Below are 18,906 nucleotides of genomic sequence, written 5' to 3'. Positions count from 1 at the left end.
ATACTGAAAGGCTTTTTATTCTAAAATAATTAATCTACGTTTAAAATTATGTCTACTTTTGAATAATTAAAGGCGAGTAAATATGAAGAAAAGACAAAAAGCTTATAAGTTATTCATGGTGTAATTATACGTTATTCCTACGTAAGTCAGAGTAATATTCTAAGAAAAGAAAAAATTTCAAAATACTGGTCATTTACTAATTAATTTATTACACAATTACATGTATAAAATAAAGTTCACAAAGTCATACAAAAAAAAATATTCGCTAAAACAGTTTGCTGCAAATGATCCGCTCGTCCTATGAATATATGGATTATTCTTATTAAATGTTTAAATATTTTTCATTTTCCTATTAGCATCTTAGCTTCCTCAGCTGTACGACGAATACGTCGTACACGTCCTTTTTTCATAAGGTTCTCTGGAAGAGTTATCTTTAAGGAAATCGTCACTCGCCACACCTTCTCAGTTTCATTTTTAAACTTTGTCTCATCAAAATGCGTTTGTACGAGTACAATAAATTATTATAAATCCCTACTTCATATTAATTTTACAAATGCGACAGTATCAGTCTTTCTTCTTCTTCTTAACGCCTAAACCACTGAGCTACTTTGGATGAAAATTGGCACAAAGATAGTTAGAACCCGAAATGATAATTTTCATATATAGGATAAGTTTTATCGCGGAAATCCCACGGTAACGGGCAAAATAAGTCTAGAACCCCAGCACTACCTTCCTTTTCCTTCAACTAAGCGTGCAAGCCAGGCCAAGACGCGGTCGGAATATAGGAAAACAAAAAAAAAAAATCATACTTAAATATCATGAGCCTTCAGTGAAAGCTATACAATACATCTAGATAAAACAAACATAAAAATTCAAAACTTCTCACTAAATAGCTGTTTCCAAACAGATTATTGGCAAAAGAATTTATCAAGCTACTGCGAAGTTCGAAGCGGAGCAATCTAACTGCCAACTAGTACAGAAGATGCAATTAATATATGTCGCCAAGATAGGAAATCCGTTTCGAAGCGATAAACTTTTATTTCTCTTTTGACGAACGCGCTTATCATTAATTCACTTTTAGCCCCTTTATATATCGTCGAGATCTGTATTGGAACCAAATAGATTTCAATATAAAATACAAGATTTTTTTAACAAGATAATTTTTATCACTGCATAGTATAAAGGATAATCGCGCGTTTTTCCCTCCTTTCCGCGTCTGTCCCTCTATGTATGTATGCTTAGATCTTAAAACTACACAACGGATTTCGACGGTTTTTTTTTAATAAATAGAGTGATTTAAGAGAAAGATTTATATATATATATATATAACATAATCTATTAAACTACTCCGAATTCAAGCCGCGGGAAAACGCTAGTGAAAAACGTACAAAAGGGACTACTTTTTTACTTATATCGGTGTATTTGTATTGAAAAACCCAAATGAAACACCGTAAAACTTTTTTAAGAGGTATTGATGGTGCCTCACCTTTGTTAATAAAAATAAACAAAAATAACACCCTTAACTTATAAGTCACTTCGCCATTCTTCAAAAGTAATAATTGCATTATACGACATCGCGCAACACAAATAAGTTACAAACAATATTTTCAAGAGCTATTCATAGTTTTTAATTGAAAGTTAAACGACATGTGTATATTTGTTAATTTTTTAAGCTTCAAGAATTTGATTTGATTCCGTAAAATATAATATTTAATATTTTAATTTACGCCTGGTTTCAGCAGTTTCGTAGGCTGTAGCAGTTTTTACGGAGAAGAGCCGCTCTTCTACATAGAAACAGTCTCATTCTTTCTTGAATAGCAGTTTCTTGTCGGCAACTGACAAAACAACTGCTGCTTTTTAAAATAATACCAATATTATATATAATGATACAATGTAAGAAAAGTACAAAGAAAATAAACGTAATCATTGATATTTCTTGATTAAAGAAAAATAAATTACACAATGAAATGAAATAAATTTGTATTCATTCTGTATATCAAGCTCCGGTCTCCAAATAATGAGAATAAAATATAATTATCAAGCGGCTTTCTGTTCATAATAACTACAATGACAAATTCACCTTTTAATGCCTTAACAAATTTTAAGCATTGGCAACAAAACGAAAGCATTTTACATTAAACACACTACAAGTACCGTAAGCTACACGGCAAATCCCGTTTCTTGATTAATATTCAAGTATTTCGCTATTCATTCAAAATTCATAAATCAACTTCATATGTGCGAGCAATTATATACAGCTGTAACCGCAAACCTCCTATTGTGCGTTAGTAAATAGGTAACCGAGTGAAAGTTTCATGCAATACAAGCAACCCTTTTTACATATTTTATAGGCCGTGGCACGAAGGAATAAATAATGTAATAATGAACGTGACATACGTGGGTTGTAAATTATATACTTTTATACGACTCTTGAAAAATAGGTGCGAATTTCTTTCAGAATTATTTAGCGTATTTGTACATCGATATTTGTGTGAAATTTTTGCACTACTACAAATTTATGCTCAAGCAGAATTTAGTGGGATATCGTAAGTTGCCTTTTTAATTTTAATAATAAACGCAGTAACTTTTTTTATGTTGTCGTCGGCAATGGAGCTGGGTCGCCTGATAGTGAGCGCTACCACTGCCCATGAAAATTTGAAGAGGCGTAAGGTCGATTGCAGACCTTACACCTCTAAAAAGGATTGCCGACTTCAAATTGGAGAGGGATGAAGAAAGGATTGACGAGAGGAAAAAAGGAAAGGACTGGAACGAGTAAAGAAAACGATATTTGCCTCCGGTATCCACGCAGTAACAATTGATTGTGTATTATATGCATTGTATTGTTATTATTTTCAGAGTCATATACGTTATTTTGGCATGATAGATAATGAATAGTAATTGATATACTTTACCTTGTAAAGTAATATTTCACAGAGGTTCGAAATAAAAATGATGCGATATTAACTTTTAAGAAAAAAAGAACATAGAATCCGTCCGAGTTCCACTAAAAATACGTTAGCAAAATTACAGTGAATATTTTGTTGAGAATTAACTGGCCCTAGTAAATTGAGAAAACATTGTCCGCAGTTTGTGTCACATGTATGTAAATGGAACCAGCCTCGCTACATATGGAATTCGTTTTTGCCAGCCTGGTCTGGTTTATTGTTTTTTGGAATCATGTATCTTGGCACAAATTCGTTTTTCTTTTTTAATAATCTATAATTGTACAAAAAGTACATGAGTCCTGGAGTATCAACATAAATAAATAAATCGTTTCGTATATGCCGAAAGTGAAATAAAAACTCAAATTTGAATTGAATTTGAAACAGAACACCATACAGTCTGTACCAAATATTTAAAACACTGTCAGTCATTAACAAATAAATAAAATCGAATTGTCTGTTTGAATTATGAAATAAATACGATATATGAAATGAATGCATACAATTTTTTTTTCTTATCCTCTGTCAAAGCTGAAGCATATCTGATGTTTGGAAAGATTTTAACGCGACAGTGGCGAATAACTGACGGATCAAGAAAATTAAACAAAACAGTTTTCCACAATAAAAACTTATAATATTGTAAACAGAGGTTTCCATAATCAGGCATATTAAGACAGGCAACCGGCAGTAACTAACTGAAACTCGAACGCTTATTTATAATGTGAAATATTAAATGTAAATACAATACTTAAAAAGCATTAATTTCTTTATTAAAAGTTCTTTAATGTTTGATAAAATGATATTATTCTTTACATATCTATTACCAGATACAAAATAATCATATTAGGTGCTCACGCTATCACAGTGTATATATAAAAACTTATAAACATATTCACGTAGTACTCAATTTCTCTTTACTACGTTCCACGAATACAGACTATCGTCGAGAATATAATAGGGTGAGTTAAATAAATCGAAAACAACTCGTGTGTTAGGAATAAAGATTATTAATTAATGTACATTCAGTAGGTACACTAGCAACATTGTTGCTTTAGGAGGGCTCGCGAAGTTCATTAATTGTAAAATTTTCGATCTTTTGTACTATTGTTATATGATTGAAAACTCATCTATATATTAATAAATAATACTATAGTATTTTCTTGTGTTCGATTTTACGCGTGTATACGTTTAAAATTAAATCCGGTTAAATAACATAATTAATAAATCGCGTTTAAAATGCGTTGAAAAGCTTAAGTAACTATATTAAATGCCAAATACCGAAATGCCATAGATTCTCAGTAAAGTGCACCATGCCGACATATACTGTGGGAGTAGAGGGCGTCGCTCGCCCTAATTATAGTATGGTTATTGTATAGTTATATCGAAAGGAAAGTCCTGAAAACAAGGTTTTATTGCGTAATGCAAGGCTCTGATATAAACCGGCCATCCCTCGACTAGAGATAGAGGGACATAAAAGTAATCTTGTGTCGTTCACGGACCAGCTAGTCAATTTGCTTTTACGATGATGCTCTGCGCTTGTTACCATTCTATTTTCTACATTATACATTGGGAGCTAGCGGTGAGGACTGAGTAGTGATTAAAAGATCCCCATCATTTTTTGTAGAGGAATGATACGTACAAAACAAGAAAATAATGCTTGACAAAAGAAGATAAAAGAAATAACTCTGTGTGTTTCTTGCACGATTAATTGTATACGTTCGCGTAAATTTACAACATTTATCACAGCAAACCACGTTAGTATATTTTATATAGAAAGTTTAACAATTAATTAAAGTAACCGAAGCGTTCATACTGTTGAAATTCGTAGGTGGACTTAATTATATAGTAAAGTCCCGTGTCCCCTAGTGGGGTATGGGGCAGATGATGTACATCCGTTTCACTGATCGATTTTCTATAGGGACAAGTAGGTGATCAGCCTTCTGTGTCCTGCCAGACCGAGACATTTTTTTATTTTTTGTGCGTCCCCACCGGGAATTGAACCCAGGACCCCTCGGTTCTACGCTCACGCGTTAACCACTGTACCAAGGAGGCGGTCATGGACTTAATAATATGCTAAGGTTGATTTTGTTGTACGAATTTTCATTTTAAAAACATTAAACAATAAATTATAAATAATATTTTATTGTTCTGCAATCACAACGTTAAGAGTCTATTCCTAGGAAAATGTAGCATATGAAGCCATTACCTTCAACCTAACTATGAGCAACATTAAGTTTTTGGACCAAATTCAAGAGTATTTTCTTGCGTTTGATGTTACGCGAGTATTATACATTTAGAAGATTTTAAACGGATATTAAACGCGATTTATTTATTATATCATTAACCCGACGTTTCGAAAGTGCAAATTTCTAAATTCAACAGTTCCTACATAATTTGAAACAAAATTCTATGATCATTTCACTTTTTATAGAATATTTTGTTAACAATTTCCAAACGATATGTACATCACCTGTATACAAAAATCGTCAGAAAAACCGTTCAATCTTATTTAATTAAATGTCAAGTAATATAACGAAAGAGGGATCAAAGCCCGAAAAAAGTTTCTCATTATTGTCATAATAAGAAGCCGCAAAGCAAAATGATCCATCAAGCGCAACGTAATCAGTCAGGATGGTCCTTAATTTAAGGCTTATAAGAAAAAATTCTAGTTAATCACAATGGATAACTATTTCTCTTCAGGATAAAGCATACGTTATTAGGCTTTAGCATAAATAAAAATGACTGTGTCAAATTTTTGTTATGTTATGTACTGACAAACACTAATTAATGTTCTAAAAGTGCCTTTGGGAGTTTCTTATTACATACCAGAACTTGGGTTTTGTTTTTCACAAAATGCAAAAGAATGCAAACGCACATATTCTGTAAAAATATTTTTCATGTCATATGTACATACCTTACAAATTCCAATGAAAAATCAGTAGCTACATCACTAGTTTCTTCCCAGCAAGAAGCTGTTGCATCGCTTAGGAATTGAGCTTGAGCTGACCATGCGTCGCATGCATACAACACTCTTCTTAGAGCTCCTATTATCAGTCTAACTGCGTTGTGTATAAACTCTTCATCTATAAAAAATTAAGAACGATTAGTATTCAAAAGAAATAACAACCAGAATATACAATACATAGCATTAAAAATCTTACCTATGTTCATAGGTTCTGGATGTAAAGCCAAGAGACCTATTGGTAAACTGTTTAATATTTCCGTCACATTGTCCTTTACATCAATAATTGGTTCGTCCATAATTTGATCCTCAACTAAAGGATCGTTTCTTTTTTTAGCCGTATTTCTAATATTAGCCGAAGTATGCACCGTGGGATTCATCAAGAAATCACTAATATCACTTGAAAAAGATAATCTACTTATAAGATCTCCACTACTTCTCTCCTCACTTCGTTTCAACACATCATTACTCTCATACATATCACGTACACTTATACTATTTACATATTTATTAAATGATTCATTTTTTAATTTACTAGAACTAGTTTGCCTACTATTATTTCGGTCGAGGGAAGACTTGCTTTCCTTCTCGACTGAATTGCTTTCAATTTTAGAAGTTTCAACGCCTTTATTATTTACATTATAATTTCTTATACTCTCAGAACTAATATTGCTACTACTTTCATACGATTGACTAAAATTTACAAATAATGATTTATTATTAATGTGCGTTTCTGTCTTATTAATATTCCTTATTATACGACGAATGAAGGAGTTACTAGATTTATTCATTACAAAATAACCAGCATCCTTAATGAGCGTTTCGCGGGAAACCTTTTTCATTAATGTATTGACAATTCTTGTTTCTTTCACTGTGTTATTATTGTCAATATAATCCTTCTTAATGCGTTCAAAACGATCGAAATCAATTGTTTCATCCTCAAAATTTTCAGCATCTGAATGTTTTTCGGAACGCTGGGCATATTGCGTTTTATTATAACTATCGTGAAAAACATTGAATTCTCTAGAAGCATCAATCCATAGCCAAAAAAAATGTCCATCAAGCATGTTGAGACGCTTAGCTTCATTTGTTATCAGCTTGGCATATTTCACATCGCATATCATAACGACAACACCTCGAGTCAACCTTGATATATCAGCCAACCGCCTGCATAAATAAAAGTGTAATTTATCACCTTGTAGCTAAACCTTTAGTTGTATTTCAGTTAGATTATTTGATAAAAATCACGGCGCAAATTCACGATTTTGCATAGCCACATAAAGTTGTCACAAAATTTACAAGTTTCTTTAAACAACTTCACACTCTAACTTGTCACGAAAATAAATTTATGGAAATTTGCTTTCAAACTGCCGTACAGAATTTTAAGCTTTTGCCACAGCTGCATTATTAAAATAAGAATGTCGTATATTGAGTATAAGTGTCTTTATTTGACAAAAAATAGCACAGTTAGTTATAAACGTACCTGAAAACAACACGACGTGAACGACTTGAAGGAAGCGGAAGCCATTTAGGATTAAGCGGTTGAGCGTTGAGTATCGAAGATAGATCTTTCCTTAGGGACAAAGTTAAGTAAATATCCTCCTCGGTAAGTAACGTGAAGGCATGCCAATGCGTGTGTAAGAGAGTCGCCCTGTTGAGAATAAACTTTTTGAGTTTCCATATAAAACAAACATTCCGATTTATCAAAAAATATGGAACACATAGAGTACATTTACTACGGAAAAATATTACACAACAAAATAAGTTGTTGTGAAACAAGGCAAGTTCTATAGTAAGTTATTGTAAAAAATACCAATCATAAGAATATAAAAAATACCTGAGTGCATGTAATGTTTCCCTTATTGTTATTTCGAGACGAATTTCCAAAGTCAGCATGTCCTAAAACAAGTTGTAGCGATTATTGTAACAATTATGACGTGACACGCTTCTGGTGAAAAAGGTTATTAATTCACGTCACACTGTAATCGTCGCTAAAGCACGTTATGAATGACTGTCATTTTTTTGTGAAAATTCACCATTTTTCTGAGGACGCGGTTATAGAGAGTACATGTTTTATAATCCAGTTAATTATATAAGTAGAAGATAAAAATACAGTTTTAATGTAAATTATTCTACAGTTTTAATTAAATAGTTATACTTTTATAACTATTTAATTAATAAATTTTCCACTCACATTGAACTTAACAAATTATCTGCGTTACAAGGTTTGTAGAGAAATTATAATTAGAATTCGCCCGCGGCTTCGTCCGCATAGTCAAAGGAAATCCCCATGGGTATGAGATGTTTCACAGCGGTAAAATTAGCCTATGTCACTGTCTAGTCTTTCACCAACCTCTATCTCCAGACTCATAATCATAAAATCGCCGAGTTGCGACGTGAAAGAGAATCAGACAAACACATTACAAATATTTATAATTAATAAGGATTATATATCTCATAATTATAGTAACGAAACGTAAAAACAGTGTCAAGCAAATTTGAAAACCAAATGTGGTTACTAATAGATTCCGTAAAACACAACCACACATCACACATGTCATTGGCTAAACCACAACGTCATGTTGTTCAATTGGCCAAATTACGAACGACGTATTTTCGCCGCATAGCATTAAACCTCATTTTCTTTAGTATACGGAAGTTCGGAAATGTTTTTGTGTTATTATGTGACAACTGTAAGAATACAGCAAAAGTATTAAATAATCTCTCGTCTCGTTAACGTACTTTCTCGTAGTTATATGAATTATTTAAAAATTAATAGATTATCAAAATCCCGTTGATTTAAAAAATTATATTAATGATTTCGTAGACATATCGATTAAAATAGCAGTAGTTTCGGTTATCTTTTTAATCTGATGAAATCTAATTATTAAGTCGTCATAACACTGATCAATGACGAATATAACATTATAAAAATTTAAGTGGTATTTCAAACAACTGCCATGTTTCAATTCACTGAATTTTTGAGGTTTCGAACAAATAACTTTCACACAAAGGAGCTAGTTCAAAACGGAAGCCTTACCTACAACTTATTGCAGCGTGTTACCTATCTAGTATTACTAGTATACCTACTTTAGTATATATCCTCCATACAAGTTGGTAGCCCGTGGTACATATTATATAGCCTATGTCACTCAGTGAAGATGCAACTGTCTAATGATTAAAGTTGGTAAAAGTTTTTGCGTGATAGCGTTACAAACATACAAAAATATCAAAATACCAAAAGTTTCCTCTTTATAATCTTATATATAAAATTCTCGTGTCACAATGTTAGTCTCTATACTCCTCCGAAACGGCTTGACCGATTCCTCTGAAATTTGGAAAGCATATTGGGTAGGTCTGAGAATCGGCTAACATCTATTTTTCATACCACTAAACGATAAGATTAAGGCAGAACAGCGTTTGCCGGGTGCAGCTAGTAATAGTATAACTAAAAGCATAACAAAACAGACCAGAATAAATTAAGTATTACTTTTTATCGCCTTCTATTTACCTTCGTACAAACTTGAAACGGTATAACCGTTTTTATTATTGTAGTAACATTGATATTACGTGGTATTACGAGCCAGATATGAGTACATAACATCACTGCAAATGACGAATAAAAAGCATATCACGTTTTATGTGAAAGATATCCACGTCAAGCATTGTTGATATTGAAGCTACTTTTAAATATTTGTTGTATACTCGCATGTACAAAATAAAACGTAAAATAATACGGTTCTCAACAATGGTTTTTATTACTGAAATAAATTTGCATTTCATTTTTCTGAATGAAATAACAACGATTTTACACAGACTTTCACACTATTTTCCCTTAAGATAATAGGCAAAACCTCTTCGCTTTGTTTACCACAAATCACAATCTAATGAAAGCGAGAAAGTACCGCCCCCGCAGAAGACCGGCGTCAATTGAGTTTTAAAGGAATAATTACGTTTTGTCTGGTCAATGGAGACGGGGTTCAAATGATATATCCTTTCTCGTCATTTCCTGCAATTCTTTTTTTCCGCCGATGGGGCAAATTGCCGACGTTTATTCCGTACCCTTATGTAACATGCTTGTTTACGCGCCCTCCCTCGGTATAAAACATAAAGAATTTTTATATCTGTACATAGATAATACTCACATATATATTATCTACACTTTTTTTATTTCGGTGCTACAGAATATTTTTTTATCCGTAGTTATACATTTCAGCTCAGATTGTAGTATAGGGCTCTGTGGGCATCCCACATAATCATATGTCTTCCTCATTGGGCATCTTGTGTAACTTCGAGCAGCAAAAGACACAAACGGAATTTCACACTTCACTTCACTTTATATAACAATTTGTAACTCAAACTTATGTCGGGACTCGAACAGACACGTCCGCTAGGCACGAGCTCCAATACTTGAATGGCAACGGCCATGTCCAAGCGCAACTCGTGAGTCATGTGCTTGCGTTCGTTAATATCCGAGCGGGTACTCCGACATACATATTTCAGAAACTATAGTAGTAAAGATTCTTTTTATCCTGATCACGAACGTCAGGGTTACCAAAATAAACACTCGTACAGAGTACACGCAACTCTGTACGATAGACTGTGATTGAATTATCATTTTATAATTTTATGTAAATAATACAGTCTTACTAATACTAACTAATAAAATAATAAACGTAAAATTTTGTAAGGAAGGGGGGATGGATGAATGTATGGATGGATGAATTTTGCTTTGAAATGTGGAATTAAAATAGGTTAGTCTAGATTAGCACATAGACAAATACCTAGCGAGTGAAACCGGGTGATCCAGCTAATACTTTCTATGGCAAAGATAATATTGATTGGCTTACATTAGCGATGGTATAGGGAAGATGCAGATGGGAAGGTGATGCTCGTATGGTAGGGACGCCAGCATGCGTGGCTGCGGAGACCAGGGCCGTAGCGGCAGCGCCTCCGCTACAGACCAGCAGCGCGGCCACCCGCCTCCCCTCGAACGCTGAGCACGCTTGCTCCAACACCCGCGAACTGAATCTGTTAACAAAGACCTTGAATAAAACATTCAGCTGAAAGTAAGTGACCTATTGTAATATGTTACATGAACAACAAATAAAATATAATACGCGTTTGAATTGACATAACCTTAAACATTTTACTTTATGCAGTATATATACAAAAGTGTGTCGTATTATGCCACTTGAACAATGATTAATCTGTAGGGTAGCATTACCACCGAATAATATTTATCATTTAAAGATCTCAATTATTATCTCTTATTTATCTTACAGTCTTGGATAGTAAAGTGATATTGGATTGCGTGAAATAGGAGAACTTTAAGTGCAAGCAAACGATATTGCGGGTGGAAATCTAATAAAAAATAAAATACGCAGACTAAATTGATATTTCATGCCTATCTTGTATTCAATTTATTATCTATGCAATCAAATAACCTTTGAACACGTATTATATAATAAATTATACGTGTTTTTTAATGTATACTACCCCCATTCTATTTTAATTAATGAGTATAAATTGTCTTTACTTTACAACATATGTAAATCTTTGACGTTTAAAAGTTATGTAGGACGAAGAATTTTTTTTTTTAAATAAACTTTGAAAACATGTTGATCCGAAAACTTTGGACAGTCGTGTATTAATTAACGTCGTAAGTCGTGCAGAACTAATTCTAAAGAAATATTGCTTTCTGTCCCGATTTAAATTCAATTAATTCATTCATCATCAAAATGCTTCATAAAATAATGTCGGTCATGCACTATTACGAACAGAACTATAAAATATTCATCAAGTATGTAATCGTCTCCATGGTGGAAGTACTATTCTTTGAATATAGACAGCTATTTGTTATATCATAGACATTACTATTTTAAATGTATGCATTGTTATGGTTAACAATCAAAACTTTAGGGAGGATAACACCTTAGGGATCACTTAGTAATCATATCTCGATTATTTGCACAAAGGCAAGGACAAAGAAACATCGGAATAGAATATGATTAATATTTAATATTAAGTCATGTTCACAGACTTTGTCGCAGTATAGTGAAGTCCCATGTCCCGTGGTGGGGTATGGGGCAAATGAAATACGTCTGTTTCACTAGTCGATTTTCTTAATGAACAAGTAGGTGATCAGCCTTTTGTGCTAAACCGAGTCATTTTTTGTGATTTCCCTACGGTTTATCGAACCCTCGACTACGTCTAAGATCAGTTTTGTATCGTCACAGCATAGTTTTATTATTTACCACTAACAAATTCCTTGTCCGTCAATCCCTTTATATATTTCAGGCAGCTAGTTAAAAACAGGCTCACGTTAAATAAACAAACGTGTTTTTTCCCGTTATTTATCATGAAACAAACCCTGTTATTCATTTGTTATTATGAAGATAGTACCTATGCATCCGATAACACCGCAAACGTATCGCGGGATCATTAACAAATATTATATTACCTCACATTGATCCCATTGCTTTGCTTACAAATACAGCATGATTAATTCAAATATTAATTAGCTAACGTTTAATGTTAGCTGACGTGTTCCATTCATTGTTCTCGAGTAATATCAAACTATATTAATGTTGTAAAATTCGATGGATGTGTATTACGAGTAAAGAAGTAGGTGCGAGTACCTGCAATATAATAATAGTGATGATGATGAAGAAATAACATTTCAACCTTTGTGAATTCATACTCAAGCCTTATACCTTTGTGAAACAATATAATTATTATTCATTTAATAGAATTACTATTAAATTTAATATCTCTATAAGAAATCATTTGTTAAATCATTTGTTATTTCATGAAATTCTATTTATATTTATGGTAATTTCGAAACCAGCAGAAAAATGCAATTCGGTTGCTTTGGAATTCTAGGAAATGTTAGCATAATATGAGAATAAATGTTTAAGTCCACGATTTTAAAATTGAGGCGAAACAATAAACGAGAGGACGACTCCATCAGCGAGCTAAATTAGAGTTTAGTGTGTGCTGGATGCACTTTAAACGTAGTTTGCTTATCAAAAAAGAAAAGAATTTTATTCGTAACTTGTAGACGTCGTAGCATTAAAATTAGTTAATTAATTTGAATTAAGCTCATTTCGAATAATGACGTAATAAAATTCTACATTTTAATAGTTGTCCATTATGATGACACGTTTTAAACAATTGAAAGTGCCACAAATCATGATCGTCCGCTATTCATAAACAAACTAAAAAGAGCATCCTGTACAACAAACATTATGCATCTATTCAGTCGTATCTAACTTGTAATAGATTCCAAGCCGTTGTAAGGAACCACATTACGAATACAATTCAGTATCAATCCGTTCTGCTAGCGTTTTAGAAGTCCTTTCAAATTCAAGCGCTGAAGAATTATTGAGCGACATACAATGTCTCCGCGAGAATATCCCAAGATTTGGGGGAAATTCGAGCGTAATGTTGAAGGGAAGGGCACATTATCCTTTGTAATAGAGGATGTCCCTGAAGCTATGTGGGATTCGGCAGTGGAATTTATGCTCGGTAATTACATAGAGGAGGACGTCTGGTGGTCGACAGCTGGTAAGAGCATATTGCATTTTCAATTTGCATTTTTGACATTAAGCCGTTATTGCGCAATAGCTAAATCCAATTTAGCCCCGAATTAAAAAGATAAATAAAAATTGTTTTGACAAAGAATTTCATAACCATTGTTGTATTTTTGTACTTCATAAATAACACGTACATGTGACTCATTTAATTTATTATTTTATTTGCCAATTGTAGTATTTTAGTTTATCTAATTCCTAATATAGGAAAATTTTGTAAATTAATGAATTCTAATACCCTGCACAATGCAGGGTATTAGAATGATGTGCATAGTATGATCCAAAATAAATGTGTAACTAAATAAATTAATAAAATATATTAAGCCTGCAAGAATGTCAGACTTGCAATATGAAGGAAGAAAAGTTTTCACAACTAAATGCGTGAATCATTAAACAAATGCAGTCGAACAATGCATTCAAATATACGAGTAATACATGGAAAATTCACAAGCATGTAGTTTCATACAAAACTTTATTTCAAACAAAATGGGTTCATTTAATACTTTTAATTACTATTTTTCATACAACACAAACAACGTACAAAAACAGACGCAAACATTTTTCGCGGTTATGTCTTTCCATATTTTTTTTATTTTTAGTGTACACGCATTCGTAAAAATATATACAGTGTTCTTTATGAAATTCTGGCTTGAAACTTTTATTAATAATATGTTATCTGTGTTATATTGGTGAAATAAGTTTTAGAATCGGCTTACCTCTTCAGAAATATGCTGAACGAAGGCCCAAATTGTACACAGTTTAAATTGTTTCACATACATTAAATATGTTCTAACATTATCTAATGACAATTTCTACTATTCATAATCTAAACTAAACGTAGTTTGATGATTTATTGGGTCCCCAAAGTCAAAACTATATGCAAATACGTTTAGTCCAATATCTACCCTAACGAATTGTATTTAATGTTACGCTATTGTTCAGTATTATCACTATGGACAATTCAAGTTGGAAAATAGAGTTGGAATTTAGTGAACTAATTACAAATGGACCATTAAATAAACAGTACAACTGTAAAATATTGATGCTATAAAATAAGGATATGGAATAATAGGTATATTGTAGATTCGTTAAAATCTAGGTCATGGGTTAGAAGTATGAAGTTCTCTGAACAGAGATATACTTTGAATATCGATGTCGACGCGAAGCCTCGCGTAATATTGTTATTCTATAAAAGTAAGGAATACCTGGTAAACATAGATGTAGTTCAGAATTAAAGGAGACTTCAAGGCCGATAAATCATAGACAACGACAATTAAAAAAAATGCATTTCAAGTATACTAAGATAATAAATTATCAGGAGTAAATCTAATAAGCTTCACTCTTTATGACCGTTGTTCAAGTCTTTTGTAATTACAATCTTAAACAAAGAACTCACCCCAACGATCTCCAATACTCCGAGGAAATCTACATCGGAACGATATTTAATGTTATAATCGATTTAATATAACAAATTGATTTATGAAGCTCCATTATTTAAGACTTTTGGCGGGAAGATGATTAATTAACGTCTCTGAAACTGATAGGTACTGCGCAAGACCAGGATGCTATACAGGAGTATCGAGTGCTTTGGGCATCTATCATAAGGCAGAAAATGACTCTGGCTTGTTTTCTTGTTGGAGAAGATGGTGCAGAGAGGAAATTGGTGGGAGTCAATATGTGTATGCTGCAAGAGAAAGATCATTTCGTCGAACATAACCCAGTGAGCCTATTTTTAATATAATTACTGGATCACGTAGAAAAAAAATAGTATAAAATAATACGGCTAGGTAAATCCTACTAATATTATAAATGCGAAAGTTTGTAAGGATGTGTGTGTGTTTGTTGCTCTTTTACGCAAAAACTGCTGAACCAATGAAATAGCATTCATTTTTTTTAGTTTTAGCATTAATATGGTGATTTTGATTTCATTCCAGTATTCAAATCACTTTCAAAAATTAATAAACATAAAAAGTTTGAGAAAAGCCATTCAAACATTCTTCTTCTTGATTTTTTAAACAGCCGAAGACGAAAGCAGGATTGCTATCTCTCCGAATGTTTGCTGAAGCAATGAAGGTGACAGCAGTTTACGATAAATACGATACAGCGTCCTATCTCATGGGAGCGGGACTCTCCGTGGCACCGGAGTACAGGAGACTTGGTATATCCGTTGAACTGCTCAAATGCAGGTAAAATATTATGTTATATTTACAAAAGAAATCTAAAAATTTGGATTATTTTCAAAAGGATGTGAAGCAGTTAGTATTATGAAAATCTTAAAAAAAATTACAATATTGTATTCATTATACAACTAATGAAACTTTTTTATAATTAGTGGCTAGATTGCAGTAATTACGATAAGTGACATCTTCTCTAGACTAGTTCAAAGGAACTTGCTTGTATACGGGTTGGCGTCAACTCCTGCTCTTTAATTAAGAAAAATTAATGACCAATTATAGCTGTATATACTATTGCTACTTAAATAATTATGATAAGTTCTTTTCACATACTTTCATCATCGATTGTTAAAGAAAGAAATAAATTATGCACTTTCTCATCAATTGTAAGATCCCATTTGTTATTACTTGGACGTGTGGCTAAATTACGAGGCATTTCATGTCTTTAAATAACAATTTATAATTAATACTATATTTATATAATGAATACACAAGGATATTATAATAATACGCATTAATTAATAATAAATAACAAAAAAAAAACAGAATAATTTGGATAAAAGAAAATGCATGTCCTTTTATCCAAATCTGTCCTCTTTTTTTATATTATATTGTGTGGTAAGGCGGGCCCTCAATGGCATTTGAGACATTAACACAATAGCTTTGATTTTCAGTGTCACCTGAATGACGATATTTGGGTAGAAAATGCAATCTATTACTTATTTTACTCATCATAAAGCGTAAAATTGTTTCATGAAATAATTGTCATCTTTTTAATCAATAAATAATTTTATATAATCTATTCCATCAAAACTTTACGATTATTTTTCATTCTAGAATGTTGCTGGCAAAGGAGATCGGCCAGCTCGTAACTGGTGGTATATTTACAAGCACTGCCGCCCAACGAGCTGCGGAAAAGGCGGGAATGGAGTGTTTGTATCAAGTACCTTATAAAGAATTCGGAGAGCAATGTGAAATCGATTTTAACACCGACACCGAGTCCTTAAAGATTTTCGGTAAGAGAATCGAATAGAATTACAATAGCACTATAAAACGAGTCCGAGAAAAATCTTTATTATTAAAACGCTCTTCCTTTTAGTATTTTCTCTCTTTACGACATCATATTACAGGATTGTAAAACCACTTCAAGTTTAATGTTCGCCCTATTTTCGAACACATTTTGTATTTCTTTTGCGTCGCTTGAGTATCGTAATAAACACTTTATAAACGAAATATATGTTTCATTTCAGATTACCTTTTCAGTATATATTTCTTGATTTAGGTATACAACTGGGATTATTGACATGATTTTACTTTCAATTCATTATGAATAATTGATTCAATAATCTACTTAGGCAAGATACTTCCGAGATTACTTGTATAATGTACTACGATAATTATAACGGATCTTTCGAGAACGTGATGCACATACAGATGCCGTGAGATATTTGCGTTTAATTACCTACAGTAGCTTTAAGCTCCGGCCTCGTTTGTCAAAAGGACTGCGGAATAGCCTATAATTTCTAACGTTGACGACCCGTAGTTTTGTTCGTATCACTCCATGAATTCTGACTGCCAACTTAAATTGAGCGTCATAATGTTTTGAATAATATTCTCGTTACGTGTAAGTGCAGCTGTCGGATAAAATGTTTTATTCCAGTTCAGCTGAACTTTCCAGTTATATTATTTTTAACATTGTGATTTCAACAATGTGACTTTAAATTTACCAACTGTAAATATAAGCATCCTTTCTGTGCGGATAGATCAACAAAAATGAAGCTTCATGTTTCATCAATAATATTGTATCAAGCTTTAAATGAAAGAATTGTATAACAGGTATATAATTATCCGCTCACTAGAAATATTAATTGAGATTGCATAATCTCACTTGCTTAATTGCTAATAAATATTTTCCCCCCTTCTAAGTGCGAAGCTACGGAGTAATTACCATCTTTAGTGTTTCTGAAGAGGATTGTAGTTTGAATAACAGCCTATATTAGGGTGCTAAGAGATCGTCAGGTTATTTCAATATTCTCTAATGTAATAGATGTGATATTTTTACCAAGAACCTCATCGCTTGTATGTTTGAAATTACTTTAAAAATAACTTATGATTGCTTTTAAATAAAGAAAAAGCACTTCATCGATAAGTTTACACAAACTTACGTATTACATCTAATATTTGAATATTCATCCGCGATCAACATAGTTAGAAGTGAACTAACGGTTTTGTAAAATGCAATCACAAACTCATCCACATATCAAGCGCGGGGATTACTTGAATAGCCTTGTTTGATAATATAGGTTGGGAACGATAAAGTTTATTTAATGCGATAATGTTATAGCCGCTCATATTTCAGAGTTAACTGTTAGTTATAGCTAGATTTACTCGCGGTACATGTTACTGGTTCAGTACCAGAGGAATCTTAATAAAACTTTTAAATTTCCATCACGTCTATCCATCTGTTACGGAGCTTAATTTGAATTGTTTTAGAGAAAATCAAAAAATTATTTCCTTTTGTGTTTTCAAACTTTTTTTATTAGATTTATGAATTATGTTACAATTGAAGGCAAAAGGTTCTTTGCGAATGGTTTAGTAAAAGTTCGTAATATAATGTTTTTTTTTTAACCTGACGTAGATTAGAAAAAAAATTAATGTATTGTGTTTTCAACAATATAACGCTGAAGAGTTTTATGTTTGTTTGAACGCGTTAATTTCTGAAACTCCTGTTTTCAAACACCTTCACCTTGGATATCTATGTTATCCTATTTTTGTATTAAAAAAAAAAAACATGTAATCTATACCTAACAATATAAAGTTAAAGAGTTTGTTCGTTTGAATAAGCTTATCTCAGAAACTACCTAATTCAAAAATTCTTTCACCTTCGATGTGATTTGATCCCCAATTGGTATAAGCTATATTTGTGCGACCGGAGAAGCCGGGACGAACTGCTTGTTTTATATTTATAGTAAAGTCCCGTGTCCCCTAGTGAGGAGGAGGATTATCTTTATTGACAAGTAGGTGATCAGCCTTATGTGTTTATATGTCTTGCCAGACCGAGTCATTTTTTTTGGGCGTCCCCACCGGGATTCGAACCCAGGACCCCTCGGTTCTACGCTCACGCAGTAACAACGATACCAAGGAGGCGGCGGTGGCTTAGTATACCTAGTCTTGCCATAAATATTGTAATAAAGAAAAAAGAAAATTGTTAACTGCAAATAACATTTATTACT

The 18,906-nt window shown here is 32.6% G+C and overlaps 2 protein-coding genes across 3 annotated transcripts in view; one reads left to right on the top strand and one right to left on the bottom strand.

Moving 5' to 3' along the window:
- LOC119831487 overlaps positions 1–18,906 on the bottom strand; it is a 31,887-nt gene that overhangs the window by 8,270 nt on the left and 4,711 nt on the right. For both annotated transcript variants that reach the window (XM_038354870.1, XM_038354871.1), the window contains exons 2-6: positions 10,755–10,935; positions 7,742–7,803; positions 7,388–7,555; positions 6,104–7,071; positions 5,857–6,025 (exon numbers count right to left, since the gene is read on the bottom strand). In XM_038354870.1, coding sequence (XP_038210798.1) covers positions 5,857–6,025; positions 6,104–7,071; positions 7,388–7,555; positions 7,742–7,803; positions 10,755–10,935 — 1,548 coding nt within the window. The remainder of the gene's footprint in view (positions 1–5,856; positions 6,026–6,103; positions 7,072–7,387; positions 7,556–7,741; positions 7,804–10,754; positions 10,936–18,906) is intronic.
- Positions 13,305–16,902, top strand: LOC119831488. The gene is made up of 4 exons (XM_038354872.1): positions 13,305–13,473; positions 15,044–15,219; positions 15,519–15,685; positions 16,511–16,902. Exons 1-4 carry the CDS (start codon positions 13,305–13,307, stop codon positions 16,704–16,706), a joined length of 708 nt encoding a protein of 235 aa, XP_038210800.1. The 3' UTR covers positions 16,707–16,902.

This window comes from Zerene cesonia, chromosome 13 (assembly GCF_012273895.1).
Source record: "Zerene cesonia ecotype Mississippi chromosome 13, Zerene_cesonia_1.1, whole genome shotgun sequence".
NCBI lineage: Eukaryota > Metazoa > Arthropoda > Insecta > Lepidoptera > Pieridae > Zerene > Zerene cesonia.
Note: the sequence above shows the minus strand (reverse complement) of the source record. Positions and strands in the feature narration are given on the sequence as shown.